This window comes from Panthera onca, chromosome A1 (genome assembly GCF_046562875.1).
Source record: "Panthera onca isolate mPanOnc1 chromosome A1, mPanOnc1 haplotype 2, whole genome shotgun sequence".
NCBI lineage: Eukaryota > Metazoa > Chordata > Mammalia > Carnivora > Felidae > Panthera > Panthera onca.
Genome location: NC_138339.1, coordinates 15,646,819 through 15,665,962, shown reverse-complemented (window position 1 = coordinate 15,665,962; position 19,144 = coordinate 15,646,819). Strand labels below are relative to the sequence as shown.

The 19,144-nt window shown below is 34.4% G+C and overlaps 1 protein-coding gene across 3 annotated transcripts in view; it reads left to right on the top strand.

The window, feature by feature from the left end:
• The window catches only part of CDH18 (cadherin 18), a 489,837-nt gene that overhangs the window by 437,320 nt on the left and 33,373 nt on the right, over positions 1–19,144 (top strand). For all 3 annotated transcript variants that reach the window (XM_060634390.3, XM_060634394.3, XM_060634393.3), the window contains exon 9: positions 12,700–12,821. In XM_060634390.3, the coding sequence (XP_060490373.1) occupies positions 12,700–12,821 (122 nt within the window). The remainder of the gene's footprint in view (positions 1–12,699; positions 12,822–19,144) is intronic.

Here is a 19,144-nt window from a genome sequence, read left to right as displayed (position 1 = left end):
TAGTGTTTCTCTTCAGATACAACCTTAGTGTTCCCTTTCCTGATAAACTCCTTGAAAGGGTTGCCTATATTCACACCCTGAATTCTCTGTTCCCAGTCTCTTTCAAATCCACTCTACAAAGACTTGCCTCTTTGACTTCACCAAAATGATACCTGTCCTCCATATTCCAAACTATAAAGTATAATTCTCTCCTCCATTTGTTCAGCAAAGCGGCAACATTTGGTACAACTGACAACTGTTTCAAGACACAGGCTCTTTCTTTGGCTTATGGACTCAGCATTCTCCAGATGCTTTTCTTCCTTTGCTCATTCTTCTATCTCAGTGTGCTTCATAGTTCCTCCTCATCTCTCCATTCATTGAATGGTGGGGCATTCTGATTTTCAAACTTCGGATTTACCTGGAGTTATTGCCCATGTAACATCATTCAGTCTAGTGGATTTGCATAACACCTACATGTAGATGACTCTCAAATGGAAATACACATCCGCTTTTCCCTTGAAATCCATATTAGATGCTTAATAACTCCTCTAGGAGATCTCAAACTCAGAAAGCTCCAAGTAAATATTTTGCTCAAAATCCAATTTCTCCCTAAATCCACTCCTCCAGGGAATTAACTATCACAATAGTGATGGCTTTAGTCCAGATTGCTTATGAAATCACTCAGTGTCATATTTGACTCCTCTTTTTCTCTCATGCTATACATCCAACTCACCAGAAACTTCCATCAGCTATACTTTAAAAAGTATGCATAAGTCAACCGCTTCATCACATTTTGCTCTTTCCCATCCCTGTCCAAATAAGCATCAGCCCTCAGCTGGAATACTCCAATAGCTTCCTGAATGATATTTTGCACTTAACCCTAGCCTCTTTTAATCTATTATCTAGAGAGCTACTTGAATATCCCTTTTAAATAAATAATACCATGTAGCTCTCTTGTAAGGAAGATAAATATTCCCAAATAAAGTAAGGTTCCAAAACATGGCACTCATAATGAGTGACCCAAAATAGATACACACACACACACACACACACACACACACACACACGCCCTGCCGACTACAGGATAGAGGTAATGTGTATCTTCAGTTTTCACTTTAGTTCTGGGTCAGGGGGATGAAAATGTGAAAGTTCTACCCATTAGAAAATTGAGTATATGATACTTCTTACAAATCATTTTAGATCACCTTGGCCTCAATAACTCTGTGACAATAGAAACAGAAAATGCGTAATACAGAAAAAATTTCAAACAACCAATATGAGAAAGTTTACACTGCTATTAAAGAATTTATTAAAAAGAAATAAAATTATCTCCAAAGGACGGTTTAAGATTCAATAAGGAATGATGACAAAGGAAATGGTACACATGAGGACACCTTTCTTTGTAATAACAAAACGTCAAATTTGATAGATTAACAAACCCATAAGTATCATCATCATCTTCTCAATATTATCATTATTACTTACAGGTATAAACTTGTGAGAAACTTGATCCAAATTGAAACATTTAAAAGTTATTACAATGGTGGGGTTCCCTGGGTGGCTCAGTTGGTTAAGTGTCCAACTCTTTATTTTGGCTCAGGTCATGACCTCATGATCTCAGATGATGATATCGAGCCCCGTGTTGGGCTCCACAGTCAGTGTGGAGCCTGCTTGGGGTTCTGTCTCTCTCCTCTCTCTCGGCCCCACCCCCACACAAGTGCACTCTCTCACTCTCTCTCTCTCTCTCTCTCTCTCTCTCTCTCTCTCTCAAAACAAACAAACATTAAAAAAAGTTATTACAGGGACGCCTGAGTGGCTCAGTCAGTTGAGTGTCCAACGTCAGCTCAGGTCTTGATCTCACAGTCCATGGGTTCAAGCCCCACATCGGACTCTGTGCTGACAGCTCAGAGCCTGGAGCCTGCTTTGGATTCTGGCTTTCTGCCCCTCCCCCATTCATGCTCTGTCTCTGTCTCAAAAATAAACATTTAAAATTTTTTTTTTAAAAAGTTATTACAGTATTTAGAAAAAGAGTAAAGATGTTGATTGTTCTTATATTTTCCCGAGATACCCAAGCATGTTAATATTTCTGAGTTAAAAAAGGAAAGAAATTTAGTATACATATTTAAAATTACAGAGAGGACATAACAAGGATAAAACCTTAAACAATATGCTGGAAGATAATATTAGAAGGGATAAAGACAAAATATTAGGACAAGTTTGAAGCATACAATAAAGTGGTAAAAATATATATTAGTAACCAAAGTGGTATAATTATAATAAACTCTCCTGTTTAAAAAAAAAGGAAAACATACTGAAGCAAAGTAAGAAAATCATCTTTATGGTACTTGTAATAGGCTCATATGAAATATAGAGGTGTGGATAGTTTTAAAATAAAAGAATACAGTAATAAAAAGATAATTCTAAGCAAAAGAAATCTGGCAAAACTGTTAGTATTAGAACTGTTAGTGTTAAACAAAATATACTTTAAAACAAAAAGCTATCGTGATGATGAGAAGGTCTTGCCATACTGACATATAGTATATGTCATCAAAGTGATATAATAATTTGAAACTTCTATGAGCCTAATAAACTATCTTTAAAGTAAATAAAACATAATCTTACAGGAAACAGTTAATAGACCTCTCTCAGACATGTTTTATGAATTAGACCAAAAAAGGCAGTAATTATAAAAGTGTTTCATGGAACAAAATAAAAGCACTTGATATTTGATTATCTGCCAATGAGTAAATTTAAAGAACAAATATAATTTTCAAGCACACAGAGCAAAATATAGTAACAATTAATGACATACTAAACCACAGAGCAACTTAAAACCCGTGTTGACACAAGCTGTATTTTCTAAGAACCACACAGTCAGGTGCTACAAGGCTGGGTTGCGTGCCAGTCAGTAGGGAGAATGGATGGACACTTGAACAAACGGATGAAGACACAATTATGAATCTGGCTCGCGAAATGAAAGTAAACTTATCTACATCACAACGAACCAAAATAAGTAATTGTAGTATGTAGAAGACAAAAATGAAACTTGAAATGTTGGTTAACACACTAAGACTTTGGAAATAGAGAAAGTTTTATAAAAGCACAAATTTCACAACTCATAAGGAAGACATTGATAACTCAACTATGAAAATTGTCCTTAGTTAGAAATTAAAACATAACTTGATATAATGAATGAAAATGTGTATACATATGTGGGGCATGTGTACATTATGTATACACACATCTATCTCTGTTAATATTTGAATAAATTTAAGTAATTGTACCAAATGTTTTCCAATTAGAATTACAATATATATCAAATATATTGATATATCAAGTATGTAATCCGTTTAAATAATAAATTGAACACCAATTTAAGAGCCCTTACCTCAAAGCAATAAGCTTGAAATACACTATTACATCCTTCTTTATTCCAACCAGAGCTCATCAATATTGAATTTTGTATTATTTTGTCCCTTTCTTTTCTTTATCGTTTTACCAAATATGTTTTGGACATTTATATTTCCATATTTATGTATATAACTACATCTTTGGTACATGGATATTATATATTATAAATGGGTTAATATTATATTAACTTTTTTTTTTTTAATCAGTGCTATTATGAGATCCATCCAGGTAAAGAAATACAGCCGAAGTTTTTTGTTTGTTTGTTTGTTTTTGTTTTTCTATCTTTACTATGATGAAAAAATCAATCTTTTTTAATCTGGGCTTAAAAAGTCCAATGCATTTTGATTGTTTTCAGTTTTTATAGCTTCATGTATTATTGATACTGCTGATATAACATATCCTGTACATGTTTCCTATTGTAAATATAAATGTTCTCAATATATGTAATTGGTGCACATACCAGGAGCATATAATATATTCTTCGAAGTATTCTCAAATGTTTTTCAAAGAGAGAATGTTTAACATGTTTATAATAAATACATATGATTGACCCAGAATTTATTATGCTTCTTTAATATATGAGTTAAAGTTCTTACTTAATATTTTGTTTAATGCAGAAAAATTCCACCCTAAAATATGTTTGCATTCAGTTCCAAAATTATATTAACTGTCCTAAAGTCTCAGCTTGTGTGTTACTTGAAATTGTAAACATTTAAGAAAAGATGTTTTAATATCTTTCTATGAATCTGAACATACTTTAGGGAATTCTTTAGTAAACACAAGGTAACAAAATATTAACCTATCTGTTCTTATATATTTAAATTTAAGGTTTTATATTTTGTTCGGTGGTTTACTTTGAGTAGTATTTTATATACATGATAAGATATAAGTGTTGGGGCGCCTGAGTGGCTTAGTTGGTTAAATGTCTGACTCTTGTTTTCGGCTCAGGTCATGATTTCACAGTTTGTGAGTGAGTTCCAGCCCCTGGAACTCTGCACTGTTGGGTTCTGCACTGGCAGCACAGAGACTGCTTGGGATTCTTTCTCTCTCCCCCCTCTCTCTCTGCCTCTCCCCTGCTCACGCACACCCTCTCTGTCTCTCAAAAATAAATAAACATAAAAACAACAACAACAACAAAAAGCCTAAGATGTAAGGGTCAAGTTTAATTTACTTCAAATATGAATTTCCACTTGATTGACGATTTGTTATAAATGCTCTTATTTCTCTATTTAATAATTGTGTCAGGGTGCCTGTGTGGTTCAGGCAGTTAAGCGTCTGACTTCAGCTCAGGTCATGATCTTCAGCTCAGGTCATGGGTTTGAGCCTCACATTGAGTTCTGTGCTGACAGGTCAGAGCCTGGAGCTGGCTTCAGATTCTGTGTCTCCCTCTCTCTCTCCTCCTCCCCTGCTCATGCTTAGTCTCTCTTTCTCTCAAAAGTAAACATTAAAAAATAATAAAATAAATAATCTGTTAATTTTGTCCACTAATAGTTGACCATTAATGTTTTGATTAATTTCTGGACTCTCTTTTGTATGTACCATTAATCATATCAGCAGATAATAATATGATATGATATATAATGTAATATAAAACACACACACACATATATAGTCTTATGCTAATACCATGGTCTTGATTATTGTGGCTGTTTAGCAACACTTAAAATCAGAAAGTACGTTCAGCATCTTTCTTCTTTTTTCAAAATTGTTTGGGCTAACTTAGGACATTTTCTTTTTCAGGTACGTTTTAGAATCAGCTTATCAATTCTTCAACAATATAAGCTAGAATTTTTATTCATATTGCATTGAATCTGTAGTTCAAGTTTAGGAGAATGGGTATCTCAAAATTATTGAGCCTTTTATCTATGAACATAATGTATGTTTCTAGTTATCTAAGTATTTTATTTTTTTGTATTTAAAAGAAAAATTGTTAATGTTTATTTCTTGAGAGAGAGAGAGAGACAGAGCATGAGCATGAGCAGGGGAGGGGCAGAGAGAGAGGGAGACACAGAATCTGAAGCAGCCTCCGGGCTCCGAGCTGTCAGCACAGAGCCCAATGTGGGGCTTGACCTCACGGACGGTGAGATCATGACCTGAACCAGAGTCAGACGCTTAACTGACTGAGCCACTCGGGCACCTGTACGTATTTTAAATTTATGTAACCAATATTTATAGGTTTTAGCATGCAGATATAGAGCATATTTTATGTGGTTATATTTTTTTCACATTATATAAATTTGGTATTTGTTTGTTTATTTTAATTGTCATAGAAATAAATATAAGCTAGTGGCAGTAGCTTTTTGTAGATTAGTTGGTCTTTTCTACACAGATGTTCATCTGTGAAATATAGATTTGTTTCTCACTTTGCAATTGACATAACATTTATTTCTTTTTCTGTCTAATTGCTTTCACATGATTCTCAGGAGAATTGCTACAGAATGTATCCCTGCCTTTTTTCGTTTTCTCTGATCCTTAAGTTAAAACATTCATCTTTCAGGGAGTCCCGGTAGCTCAGTAGGTTGAGCGTCCGACTTTGGCTTAGGTCATAATCTCACAGCTCGTGAGTTCAAGCTCCACGTGGGGCTCTGTGCTGACAGCTCAGAGCCTGGAGCCTGTTTCGGATTCTGTGTCTCCCTCTCTCTGCCCCTTCCCCACCCATGCTCTCTCTGTCTTAAAAATAAATAAAACATTAAAAAAGATTCAATCTTTCCCTTATAAGTACGACAATTGTAGGTTTTGTTATACAATTATTCAGGTTAAGGAAACCTCTTCTCTTCTTAATCTACTGAGTTTTTTTTTTCCTTCTTGAAATCAAATACAGGCGTTATGTTTTGTTATCTCTTTTCTGCATCTATTGAAATAATTATGTGTGTGTGGTGAATGATATTCATTGATTTTTGAATGTTAAACAACTAGCCTTTCCTCCCTGGACTATATCCCATGTGGTTATGATGAATGTAATATCAAAGCTGGAGGAGATCTTGGGAGCTTAGGCCTCTCTCTTCTCTCAGGAAGCATAGTTCTTCACTGTCTATTTTCAGTTCTATATTTTCAGTTCTATAGCCTCTAAATAAGCAGTTTAGTCTGGTATCATTTGCTATATCCTGGCCAAAATCCAAAGTTTACTTCCTGAATTTCTTTTTCAAATCCTGATAAACTTGTCTTTGTAATTATTTCATTTATTTAAATTATTATACCAAGTGATGTCAGATATGTGCATAATGGAATCAGGATTTGTGTAATTCAAGCTTAAGTTTTCCTAAGACTTGATAAAAGTGATTTTAACTAACAACAACAACAACAACAAAGAGTTGTCATTTTGGAGAAAAATAAGACTATTATAAAATTTCAGGGAGTTTCATTATAATGCTGCTGTGCTTAAAACTTCTTTGAACATATTTTCATGTGCTTCCTTCACTTGGAATAAATTCGGAGCCCATAAATGCTGCAGTGAGTGGGATTTCTTTCAAGAATGGTGAAGTTGAACCCCAAGCAGCAGATCTATGCTCAGAAATAAGGCCTTATCTGTACCTCACAGTTTAGAGATCAGTGAATGATAAGATATTCAGATATTTTAATACAAATATTTGAAATATATACATATGATTTTCATTAATGTTGTCGTATGTTAACAGATTTGCTGTAATTAATGAACCACTTTCATATTCTGATTGTATCTGATGAGGAAAAATTTATTATCCTTTCATTGCTCACCCCCTTAAAAATGCAAAAGGACGGTCCATTCTATTAGTGAACTAATCAGAGTGGCATGCACGTATCAGACTTTTCAAATAAACTCACTGGATAGAATGGATTGTTCCTCAAGTCATGGAAAATTCTCTAAAAATCATAGTATCAAGCTTGCAATTGCATTGAAATATCCTACGCCAATACTTTCACTGAATCCCTATCTTCATGGAGGGCATTCTGCTCATGGAGTTGCATTTATATTGGCATTACATGAAGCATGGGTGATTTTTTATAGTGTAGTTTCTGCTGGAATGGAAATGTATAGGATCGCCAGCATGCTGTAAGTTTTGTTTCTGTTTTGTTTGTGATCTTCAGAAAGGATTCAGATGTGCGGTCTGCTCTCTGAGGATCAGTGTTGTAAAATTTACATGACTTTGTTAATTGTTTCTCAGAAACACAATTTGGGAAGTCAAATAACGGATACCACGTTAAGTAATCAAGGTATAGAAATAATAAATACCTTTACAAATTTCACTTTCCTAAAGAGTGCTGGAAAAGGGGATTCATACTTAAATTCGTCTGATTTCAGTATATTTACTCTGCCATCACAAGACTTAAAATTGAAGAAACAAGAAAAAACAGACACAGACTCCTAAATACAGAGAAAGAGCTGGTGGTTGCCAGAGAGGAAGAAGGTGTACGGGGTGGGGTGGGTAGGCGATACAGGTGAAATGGATTAAAAAGTACAAACTTCAAATTATAAAATAAATAAGTCACAGGAGTGAAAATTCAAGCCCGAGGAATGTAACCACTAATATTATCATAACTTTGTATGATGACAGATGGTAACTACAATTATCCTGGTGAGCAATTTGTAATATATATAATTGCCAAATCACTTTGATGTACGCCTGAAACTCATGTAATATTCTATGTCAATTATACATCAATTAAAAACATCAATTTCTAGAAATAAAGCATGAAGACAAAAGTAATAATAGCAATAACAGAAACGTTGCATTAAGAACTTCAGGAACATTATCTAATTTTTGCCAGAGAAAAATGCTTCTAACACACTTGAACATGTACACATTTTATAGGTACAGTTATTGTCATTTGAAGGGTAACATACTAACTCAAGGGCCATGGGAAATAAGAAAGAGGAACCCAAAGGCACCTGCCAGTTTGCTAATTTAGAATTAGCTAATTTTATTATTGAGCAGAAAATACCAGAATGTACACAGGTAGGCTACAAGTGGCTACAAAACCATCGTGTGTTTCCAGCCTCTAATTTTATGGAATTAAAGGCACAGTTTTTACAAATCATCCGACATTTAGTAAATAGACAGCAGTTATTCGATTTGCATCGGTAATGACAGTAAGCTTACTCCAACGTTCTGTTTCTCGTATCTCTTCATCAGTATCTCCTGTGGTTGCCGTGGCAGGGCAGGGCACACAGGTCATTAGTCCCAACCACACTAAGCTTAGAATCCATTCAGCTTCCCCACAGAACACAATCTGTCATTTGCTGCTGAACACTATGTTTTTCGCCATTAAGGAAAGGAATAGTAATTATGCATTGAATTAATAAAGCAATATTTGGTAAACATAGAGTCCATTTCCATCTAGAAGAGTGGAGTTTCCTGGACTCTGGTATGGAATGAGTGCAAGGCCATTCCAGTCCAGAGGACGTCGTGAGCAAGACAGAGTGGGGACACTGAGAAGGCAAAGGCTGAAAACAATCAGACACCTAACTCTTTTGTTGTAGGCTTTTCTCAAGATGTAGTCTTTCCAGAATCCTCTCCTACAAAACAGTTGTTTTTATCCCTAACTACACTAAGCTTGCTTCTAATTCTGCCTTCTTGGAAAATGAGCAGAGAACTATTTATGCAGGGACAATTAAGGCTGCTGATACTAATGACTAGAGCCAATAAAATTATTCTTGCCTCAGATTTCTAAAACAGATTGCTTTGGTCTGCTCTTAAAAGGTGAACAAGTACCTAGTTGGGAAATAAAAGAATACAAGGGAAAAATCAGATATGACATCTAGAAAGTAAGAGAGAGATTTACATAGTGACAATAGTGTAGCCACTGGTATCATATAATAAGCCTCGTAAATTGTAGAGCAAGGATTCTTTACTGTGCTCCTCCATATAAGTCTGAATAATCTTAGTAATTATAAATTTTAGGATCAGCTTTTAATTCTATGAACATTGGGATTTTCAATAGGTTACATTGAATATACACATCAATTTGCTTTTTGTTAAAGTTTATACTCTTTTGAGAGAGAGACCAGGGGAGGGGCCAAGAGAGAGGGAGAGAGGATCCCAAGCAGGCTCCATGCCATCAGCACAGAGCCTGACATGGGGCTTGATCCCACGAACCTTGAGATCATGACCTGAGCTAAAACCAAAAGTCCACACTTAACCAACTGAGCCACCCAGGCAAGCCAATACGCACATCAATTTGGAAAGGTTGGTTTTATTTGTGTTATTTTTGTCTTCCTAACCACACACATGGTAGAGCTCTTCATTTCTTTAGATGTTCTTTAATGAAGTCTAAATAAGTTAAATAAAACACTTCAATAAAGTGTTTGCATATAGGTCTTTCATTTACTTTGTTAGATTTATTTCTAGTTTCCTTATAGCTTTGTTAATTAATTCTAGTTAGTTTTTCACCATTAAGAATAATGTATGCTGTTGTTTTGTTGTTGTTATTTGTTTAATGTACCCTTAATCAGTTGGAGAGGGCACATTTCTGTTTCTAGTTCACTGAGAGTTTTTGTTTTTTGTTTTTGTTGTGATTTGTTTGTTTTGCTTTGTTTCATTGTGTTTATAATACATGGATATTGTGTTCTAAATCTTGGTTTTTCCATATGTGATGAGGAGATTATGGGTTTTTTTGTTCCTCTTTTAATGCGTTAACTTTTTGAGTAATTTTTGTGCTTTTTAAAACGTCCTTCCTCATTTCTTCCTCTGCATTTTCCTTCCTTCCTTCCTTTCCTCCTTCCTTCCTTCCTTCCTTCCTTCCTTCCTTCCTTCCTTCCTTTGTTTCTTCTTTCCTTTAATGCTAAACTAAGCAAGCATGGAACTAAATTGCCAGATATACGTTTATATGTATATATATTATTTTTACACACCAGTGTCTTGTTTAGGCTGTTTACCCCTAAAATCTCTTATCAGTGAGAGTGTCTGGGATTGATACCAACATTTCACAAGCCATGGAAAACAAGCTTTAGGGTATTTTCTTCTTCCACTGTTTTCCTGGAAAGAGATGTATAAGACTGCAATTGCCTGTTTCTTTAATTTTAGGTAAAATAATCTAGATGTTTTTCTCTTTAGAAAAAAATATTATTTTTTTAACACTTGCTTATTTTTGAGAGGGGGGAAGGGTCAGAGACAGAAGGAGAGAGAATCTGAATCTCTCCTGAGATAAGGAGAGGCTCTGTGCTGTCAGTGCCGTGTGTCAACTCATATATCTTGAGATCATCACCTGAGCCGAAATCAAGAGCCAGATTTTTAATGGACTGAACCACCCAGGCACCCCTAGAAAAATATTTATTTTTATTTTGAGAGAGAGAGAGAGAGGGAGAGAAGGCAGAGGGAGAGGAGCAGAGGGAGGGGCAGAGGGAGAAGGAGAGAAAGAATCTTCAGGAGGCTCCATGCCTAGTGTGGAGCCTGACAGAGTACTTGATCTCAAGACCATGAGATCATGACTTGAGCCAAAATCAAGAGTTGGACGCTGAATAGGCTTAGCCACTCAGATCCCCAGAAATAATCATTAATAATAATAATTATTATTATTATTATATAGTAATGTTAATTATTATGTTAATAATGTTAATGTTAATAATGTAATAATGTTATTATTATTATATTAAAGCTTATTTATTCATTTTGAGAGAGAGAGAGAGAGAGAGAGAGAGAGAGCACAGGCAGGGGAAGGGCTTGGAGAAAGGGAAAGAGAGAGAATCCCAAGCAGGCTTTCTGCTGTCAGCACAGAGCCTGACATGGGGCCTGAACTCAGGAACCATGAGGTCATGACCTGGGCCAAAATCAAGAGTTGGATACTTAACTGACTGAGCCACACAGGTACCCTGAAAAATTATTTTTAAGTGAAATTTGATTTTATTTAGTTATTGTGCTCCTCCTCAAATTTTCTATTCCTTTTAAAGCTACTTCTGGCACTTTTTATTCCATGCATGTTCTTACTATTTTCAGTATCTCTCTCTCTATATATGTATATCCATATCCCCTTTTTTCCAATATAGTTAGTTTCTGCCTTCTCATGTTCTGCTTTGATAATTTATAAATAGGTCTAGACTTTGTCTTTTTTAGTAGTCCTTTTTTACATGTATTAGTCTATTTTTTTTAATTTTGGAGTTTTTAAAGGTAATAACAAATATCAGCAATAAAATATATATATTTAGTTTTCCAATTATTAATCCTGCATTTAATAGCTCTAACATGTAAATAAAACCAAAAATTTGTCTTTTTCTTCCATCTCAGAATTAATAAACTTACTGAAAAATGGGAAGATTTTTTTTTTTAAAGTTTTTTTTTTTTCAATGTTTTTTATTTATTTTTGGGACAGAGAGAGACAGAGCATGAACGGGGGAGGGGCAGAGAGAGAGGGAGACACAGAATCGGAAACAGGCTCCAGGCTCTGAGCCATCAGCCCAGAGCCTGACACGGGGCTCGAACTCACGGACCGCGAGATCGTGACCTGGCTGAAGTCGGACGCTTAACCGACTGCGCCATCCAGGCGCCCCATGGGAAGATTTTTTAAAAAATATGTGTTTAAGACATATTTTAGAGTATTAACTATAATATTTTTATATCTACCAGAGTTACATATTAATTCTATGGTAAGTTCTGATTTAAATTATTCTTTATTTCTCCCCAAATATGACTTAATATCACACACTGCATGCATTTTTTCTATAAGAAGAAAATTATCCTGGGGCACCAGGTGGCTCAGTTGATTAAGTGTCCAACTGTTGATTTTGGCTCATGATCTCAGAATCATGAGATTGAGCCCCATGTTGGACTTCGCACAAAGCACAGAGCCTGCTTAAAATACTCTCTCTGTCTCTGCCCCTTTCCTGCTCATGCTCTTTCTGTCTCTCATTCAAATAAATAAATACACTTTAAACAAAAGAAGAAAATTATCATTTGTGTAAAGAAATTGTACTTTTTATTTTCCCCAAGTTTATTTAGATTTGAAACCCTGAACTTTTTAAACATTATGTATTTTTTTTTACCAACTGCGATGCTTTTCTTAGATTAATGATGAAACCAATTGTTCATCCCTCAGACTCTGACAGCATACAATGAATTCTGACAACTTTCTCCCACTCCAGTTCCTGAATAACATGTAATTTCCTTGATATGACAAAATATCATTTTAGCATGCATGTCATGCCTTGGTGTTCATTTTTCATTTTTCTGTAAGTTAATGAGTTCTCGCAAAGAGTGCCATCATAAAGTTGTCTTTTGCCAAAAGTCCTGTTGCAGCATATGGAGATGGCGACAAGCTACAATAGTAGGGAGATTTGTTTTAACCCAAGCCTCCAAAGTGTGCATAGAAATACTAAATATATCCCTGTGTGTTTTGCAGACAATCCTGGTTTGCTGAGCCATGTGACAGTGGGTATTAGAGTTCTGGATGTCAATGACAATCCACCTGAACTTGCCAGGGAATATGATATTGTTGTCTGTGAAAATTCAAAGCCTGGCCAGGTAAGTTAATTGTTTCCTTCCTATCATTGAGATGGAAGAAAAACAAGCAGCTCTCTTTCTATTATTTTTATATATAATCCTCAAGATCCCTCAGTGTTATTTTTGGGCTCAGTGGAAATAATTTTATAAAGCTTTATTTTAAGTACCCAATAGATTTTTTTTTTGAGAATCCTTGAACATGAATTTTCTCCAGATCCCAAATGTTACTCAAAAAATGAATTCATTCGTGCATATATCCATCATAGAATTATATTGGATGCTTTGGGTGAAGCCCTGTATTAAATTAGGAGGAAACTGTGAACTTTCCAGTCCTATTGATGCTGTGAGCCTAGATTACAGAGAAGGCACTGGTTGGTCTACTTTGGAGGGCCTGCAGGAGTGACATGTGTGTGACCATTGAGTAATATTGGTACCAAACGATGTTAGGTTTTAACCACATGAAGAGAATCTATGTATGAAGGGAGTACGGACAGTGGGGGAAGTTAAGAAGAGCTTGAACCTGGGTGGCGAGTCCGGATGTAGCATGGCAACAGGCTAAAGGAGCACTGTGATTCTGAAGGGAGACCAGTGTGGCTGTGGCACATAAAGTAAGCAGACGTCTGGCAGGCGATATACATTTGTTTTTTTGTTTTCTGTTATATAGCAAAGTACACAAACTTAGCATCTTAAAACAACTCTTATTTATGACCTCAGAGTTTCTGTAGGTCAGATGTCTGTTCATGGCTTAGCTGGATCTTTGCAGGGTCTTTCCCAAGACTGGAATCAAGGTATCCATCAGGACCATGATCTTACCTGAGGCTTGAGATTGCTTCTAAGCTCACCTGGTTATTGGAAGCATTTAATTACTTTCAGCTACAGACCTCAGAGCTTCAGAATTTTCCTCAGCTCTTGAGTATTACCTGGAGTCTTGACATGTTGCACCCAGTTCTTGCTCCGTGGGCTTCCCTAATGTAGCCCATTTACTTCATCAAACAAGTAGGAAGAGATCTGAGAAGTCTGTTATCAATCAGTCTTATAAAATATAATGTAGTACAGTACAATCAGGTGAATAATATATCAACATTTTTGCCATATCTGTTTCTCAGAGGCGAATCACAGGTCACATCCAGACTTCAAGGGGAAGGGATTACATGGAGGCATGAATTCCATGAGGAACACCTTAAAGTTCGTCACAAGTGAATCCAGATAGAAAAGGTCTAGGATCTAGGTCCAGCTGAGTCATTTGTTCCCCTTTATTGTCTTTGGTAAACCAGAATGACTCTAACTATATTGTCCAGACCTACTTTAAATCATTTTAAAGCTTGTCCTAAAATTATTCTACTGAGAAACATTGCCTATTTTTTTATGAGGCCCAATCAATACTGTGCTAAAGTAATCATTGCTTATGTTATCAATGCCCTCCTGAGAAGATATTTGTGTATATATAAATGAACAACTCTTTTTTCCATGTTCATGGACCACAAGAAAATTGGAAAATATGATAAGAACAAAATGGATGAAAAGTATATCCTGAAGTACTTACAGATTATATAATGTATTGTATTTTAATCATATTATGTTAGACTATAACAGTAATTAATATAGTATATAATATATAGATAATATTTTAAGATGATCACTTCAGATAGTTAGGTATTTGTCTATATCACCATTTCAAAAACAGCAAGGAATTTTATGGTACAGATATATAATGATTTATTTACTAAACCCTGTTCATTGTGTCAGAAATGGGTGCACACATCCTAAAATTATTTTCTTAACATTCGTCATAAAAGTACAATTAATGAGAAAAATGTTAAATTTTCAAGTGGAAATTTTAGATTGTAAAAGATAAAGCCACTGAATGTGGACTCTCAGTTCTTGGTAACAGAAGATTAGCCATACCTGAAGTGAAGATTAGGCAAGCAGGAATTAAAACTACAATAAGAATCTGTATTCCCAATACTGTACTCTAGTTTTGTAAGATGTTCCTAGTTGGGAAAACTGGGTACATAGCATCTCTCTGTGTTTCTTAGAACTGTATATGAATATGTGACTACCAAAAAAAAAATAGAAAATTTAATTTAAAGTAAAAATATTTTAAAAGATATATATATTTTTAAATTTTTTTAACCTGTATTCACTTTTGAGAGACAGAGTGTGAGTGGGAGAAGGGTAGAGAGAAAGAGGAAGACAGAATGAAGCAGGCTCCAGGCTCTAAGCTGTCAGGATAGAGCCTGATGCGGGGCTTGAACTCATGGACCATGAGATCATGTCCTGAGCCGAAGTTGGACACTGACTGAGCCACCCAGGCACCCCTAAAAGATAACTTTAAAAGAATAATATCAAAAGCTAATTTTTCCACAAGAAAGATAAAACCCAGAAAACAATGGAAAGATAATTCCCAACAGTGGCAAAATAATAACTGACAGGCATGAATTCTTTTTTCTACCAAAAATATCCCTCAGAAATAAAGACAAGAAAAACTCATAGTTAGGACAACAAAATGTGAAAATCCCATCCTGTAAGACACAGTCTCAGAATTATATTGGCTAGAAACAGGAAAATAACTATATTGGTAAGTTTAAGTCACAAGGAACCTCCAAGACAAAATCAATCAGTACATATATTCATAAAAAATCAGTTATCAATGAATGAAAGAAATCAAAAGAACATTTTCTGGAGTTTAAAATATGCATCATACACATGGCAACAAGGGATCATAAGTGAGAAAGACACATAAAGTTAAAATATTCTAAACTCCTTAAATTTGGGATCCTTAAAATTTGAGAAATTGATAAACTACGATTTTATAACAGATTTTGTATGTCCACAGTGCATGCTCTAACCTCTAGATTAACTAATAAAAATAGTAAAAGAACATGTAACCAACAAGCTAATGGCAATTGTAATAAAGATACTTAATACTAAAGACAGCAATGTTTACATTTCTATTTCTTGATCTTAACTGTGTTCATGAAAATATTTGTTCACTTTCAAATAGTTCGTATACTTGCCAAATTGTTGCAGGTGATTTTATCCTGCTGGATTATATTTTACAGTACAAAAATATAGGGAAAATAAAATTTTCATATAGGAGCTATTTTCAAGGATTCTAGAAGTCTATTTATTTTTTTCATGTTTATTTATTTTTGAGAGAGAGAAGCACACAGTTGAGAGTGGGTGACAGCAAGGGGTAGAGACAGAGGGAGACAGAGAATCCCAAGCAGCATCCTCCTCTGTCCTAGTGGACCAAACTCACAAAGTGTGACGTCATTACCTGAGCTAAAACCAAGAGTCAGATGCTGAACTGACTGAGCCGCACAGGTGCCCCTAGAAAGACTATTTTAAAACTAAAATATAATCCTAATAAAATGTGATGTTTGTAACCAATAGTAATTCCAACATAATCCAGAAATTCCTGTGAAGTTTGTAAAACTCAAAATTGGAATGACAAGTTCTCATATTTGCTGCTGATACATAGATGGTCTCTTAACACAAAACAGGCAAAATAAGATACAAGTTGTAGTGCACAAAATTCTAGTAGCTAGGTAGAGGTCTTGCAATTTTAAAAAATCAAGAAATAAGAGAAAAAAATATAGAATAATGGATAAAATAGAAAGAAAATTAAAATGATGTAAATTGAAAGTATACATTAGTATTTATGTTGAAATAAAATCACATAAATACTCAAAAGATGCATATTGTCAAAATAGATAAGAAAAAATCATTTAAATATTGTTTAAGGAGGTGTAAAATCAATGTGATAGAGGAAAATAATTTGATAGAAAACATATAGAAAAACATAACGAATAAGTACTTGAATATGCATACTTGCTGTAGACATATTCATGCAACTACACACACACTCACACACACACACATTTCATCAAACAACATTGGTAGATATAAAGAGGTACATTCATTGGGATGAAAACAATTTATGCACCAGGCAGAAATAACAATTTTAAATTTATATACACTTATCAATGTTGCCTCAAAATGAACAAAGAAAAAAATGATAGAAATATTTAAAACTAGATTAGCCCATTATTGTATTGAGACTTTACTATGCTTTTACAAGAAACCGATAGAGTAATTATATAAGATTTTGGTAAGGATGCTGAAGATTGAAGACCATAATTAATAACATAATTAAATGACAAATATAGAATAATGCACTGAACAACTTCAGATCATGCATTCTTTTGAAAGTTACAGAAAACATTGACCAAAAATTTATTGTATGCAGGGCCACAAAGCAAGTTGTAATAATTTGCCAAGGATTGGCCTCATTATTTTCTGCATGACAAAAAAAACAAAGCTAGATCCTAAGATGCAAATTCAAAAGTTTCCTTAGTAAAATAATCCATTGGAAATAAGGGCATCTCTGAATAAGCTAAGAAACACTTAAGAAATAAAAATTAAAAACATATAATTGGAATGATAGTGAAAAAACATTGTATTAAAAAAGACCAAAAGGGGGAATCTAATTTCTGCATAATTTTAATATTAAAATCTGACAAGGATATATTTTGAATTACAGATATTCTCTCTCTTGAACATAGAAATATCATAAAAGAAATGTTTTCAGAGAATCCAGAAAAAATAATGTTTTCAAATGAAAAGGAAAAATATTAAAATTCATTTCATTACTGCAAATCGAAGCTTTTGATAAAGTTCAACATCCAATTAATAATAAAAATAATAACAACAATGATACTACTATGCATTAGTACAGTTTGTAGATAAAATTAATACTTTTCCTAAATATAAGGTCAATATAAATGTATTTCTTGTTTTTCTTTATGTCACCAACAATTAGAAAATAAAATTTAAACACTATGCCATTTAATATGTCGTTAAAAAATAAAATGCCCAGAAATAAATGTTACCTTTTTTAGGTATCTATTGCCTAATCGATAAATAACAACCTTGAGTAAACTTAGGTTATTTCCTTCCTTGAATCTTTGTTTCTTTGGTTTGTAGGTTATTCAGAGAATTCAAAATTGGATCATTTGAATTGTGACATAAACATTTAAAAGTCCAAATATAAAGTAATGATGGCATGAGCCATTTTTAGATTTTTTTTTCCCTTAGGTAATATATTTCTTTTTTTTTTTTTTCCTTCAAGGCAATTTCAAAATTTATAGGATACAGTGAGATGTTGTAGTAGGAGAAACTCATACCTGGTAGTCCATAGTCACCTTTGCAGGTGAAAGCATTGAAAAACGTGGGCAAATAGCACTGAGTCCTTGCTCTTGGATGAGCTGATTGAGCTCCTGAGAATGTGAACATTCACTCCCAAAACTGAAACACTAGTATCAGTTTCCTGGATTGAACTCTCTTCATATTGGCCAGTGACCTTGACTTTTTCCATTGACTTCCCATATGTCCCACCTTTTGTTGAAGTGAAAGCTTATTCAGGCGTTTTCTCCAGTTCATGCTCTCCTGTCAGTGCCATTTTGCTAGTCTGGCTCCTCTGTTTTACCCTTGACACTGACTACCGAAGCTCTATGGCTTTTCTAAGAAATGATTTGGGTGCCATTGATAAATGCTTTCTTCATCTCTAAAATGAAGAAAAGTGTCACAATGTCAGAACCCTAAGATTTTATGACTAGATGACTCTCAGATTCCTTTAAATGTGGATTACCTTATTCTCCTGGCATGAAAAGCTATTTGATGCATTTTTTAGAAAAGGCTAAATTTACAACAAAGTGTATCTTTTTTCTGGGTGTCTAAACCCTATATATAGTATTGTCCTTTTCTTCATACAACTATTACTATTTTCAGAGAACAATCAATCACTAGACTTAGCACCCCTAAGTTCTAATGTGATTTCATTAAGTGATTCTATTTATTATCCTTTAAAGACTATTTTCAGATCTAGCATCATTGTTGTCTTTAATATTACATAATTTTAGAAGTCACTTTAAAATAGCTGGGTTCTTTATATTGCTTGAGCATTTCTTTCTCCAAACATTTGCTTCACAAAAATGAATTAAAATATTTTACTAAGGGGATAAAGTCACTTGACAATATTTTTGGGGCACCTGGGTGGCTCAGTCGGTTGAGTGCCTGACGTCGGCTCAGGTCACGATCTTGCAGTCCGTGAGTTCGAACCCTGTGTCGTGTTCTATGCTGACAGCTCAGAGCCTGGAGCCTGCTTCAGATTCTGTGTCTTTTTCTCTCTCTATTCCTTCCCCGCTCACACTTTGTCTCTCTCTGTCTAAAATAAATAAACATTAAAAAATTAAAAAAAGAAAATATTGTTTATTGCACCCTTATTTAAAAAAAAAAAAAAAAACAACATTGCCAAACTGTATGGTCAATTTGTATGATTA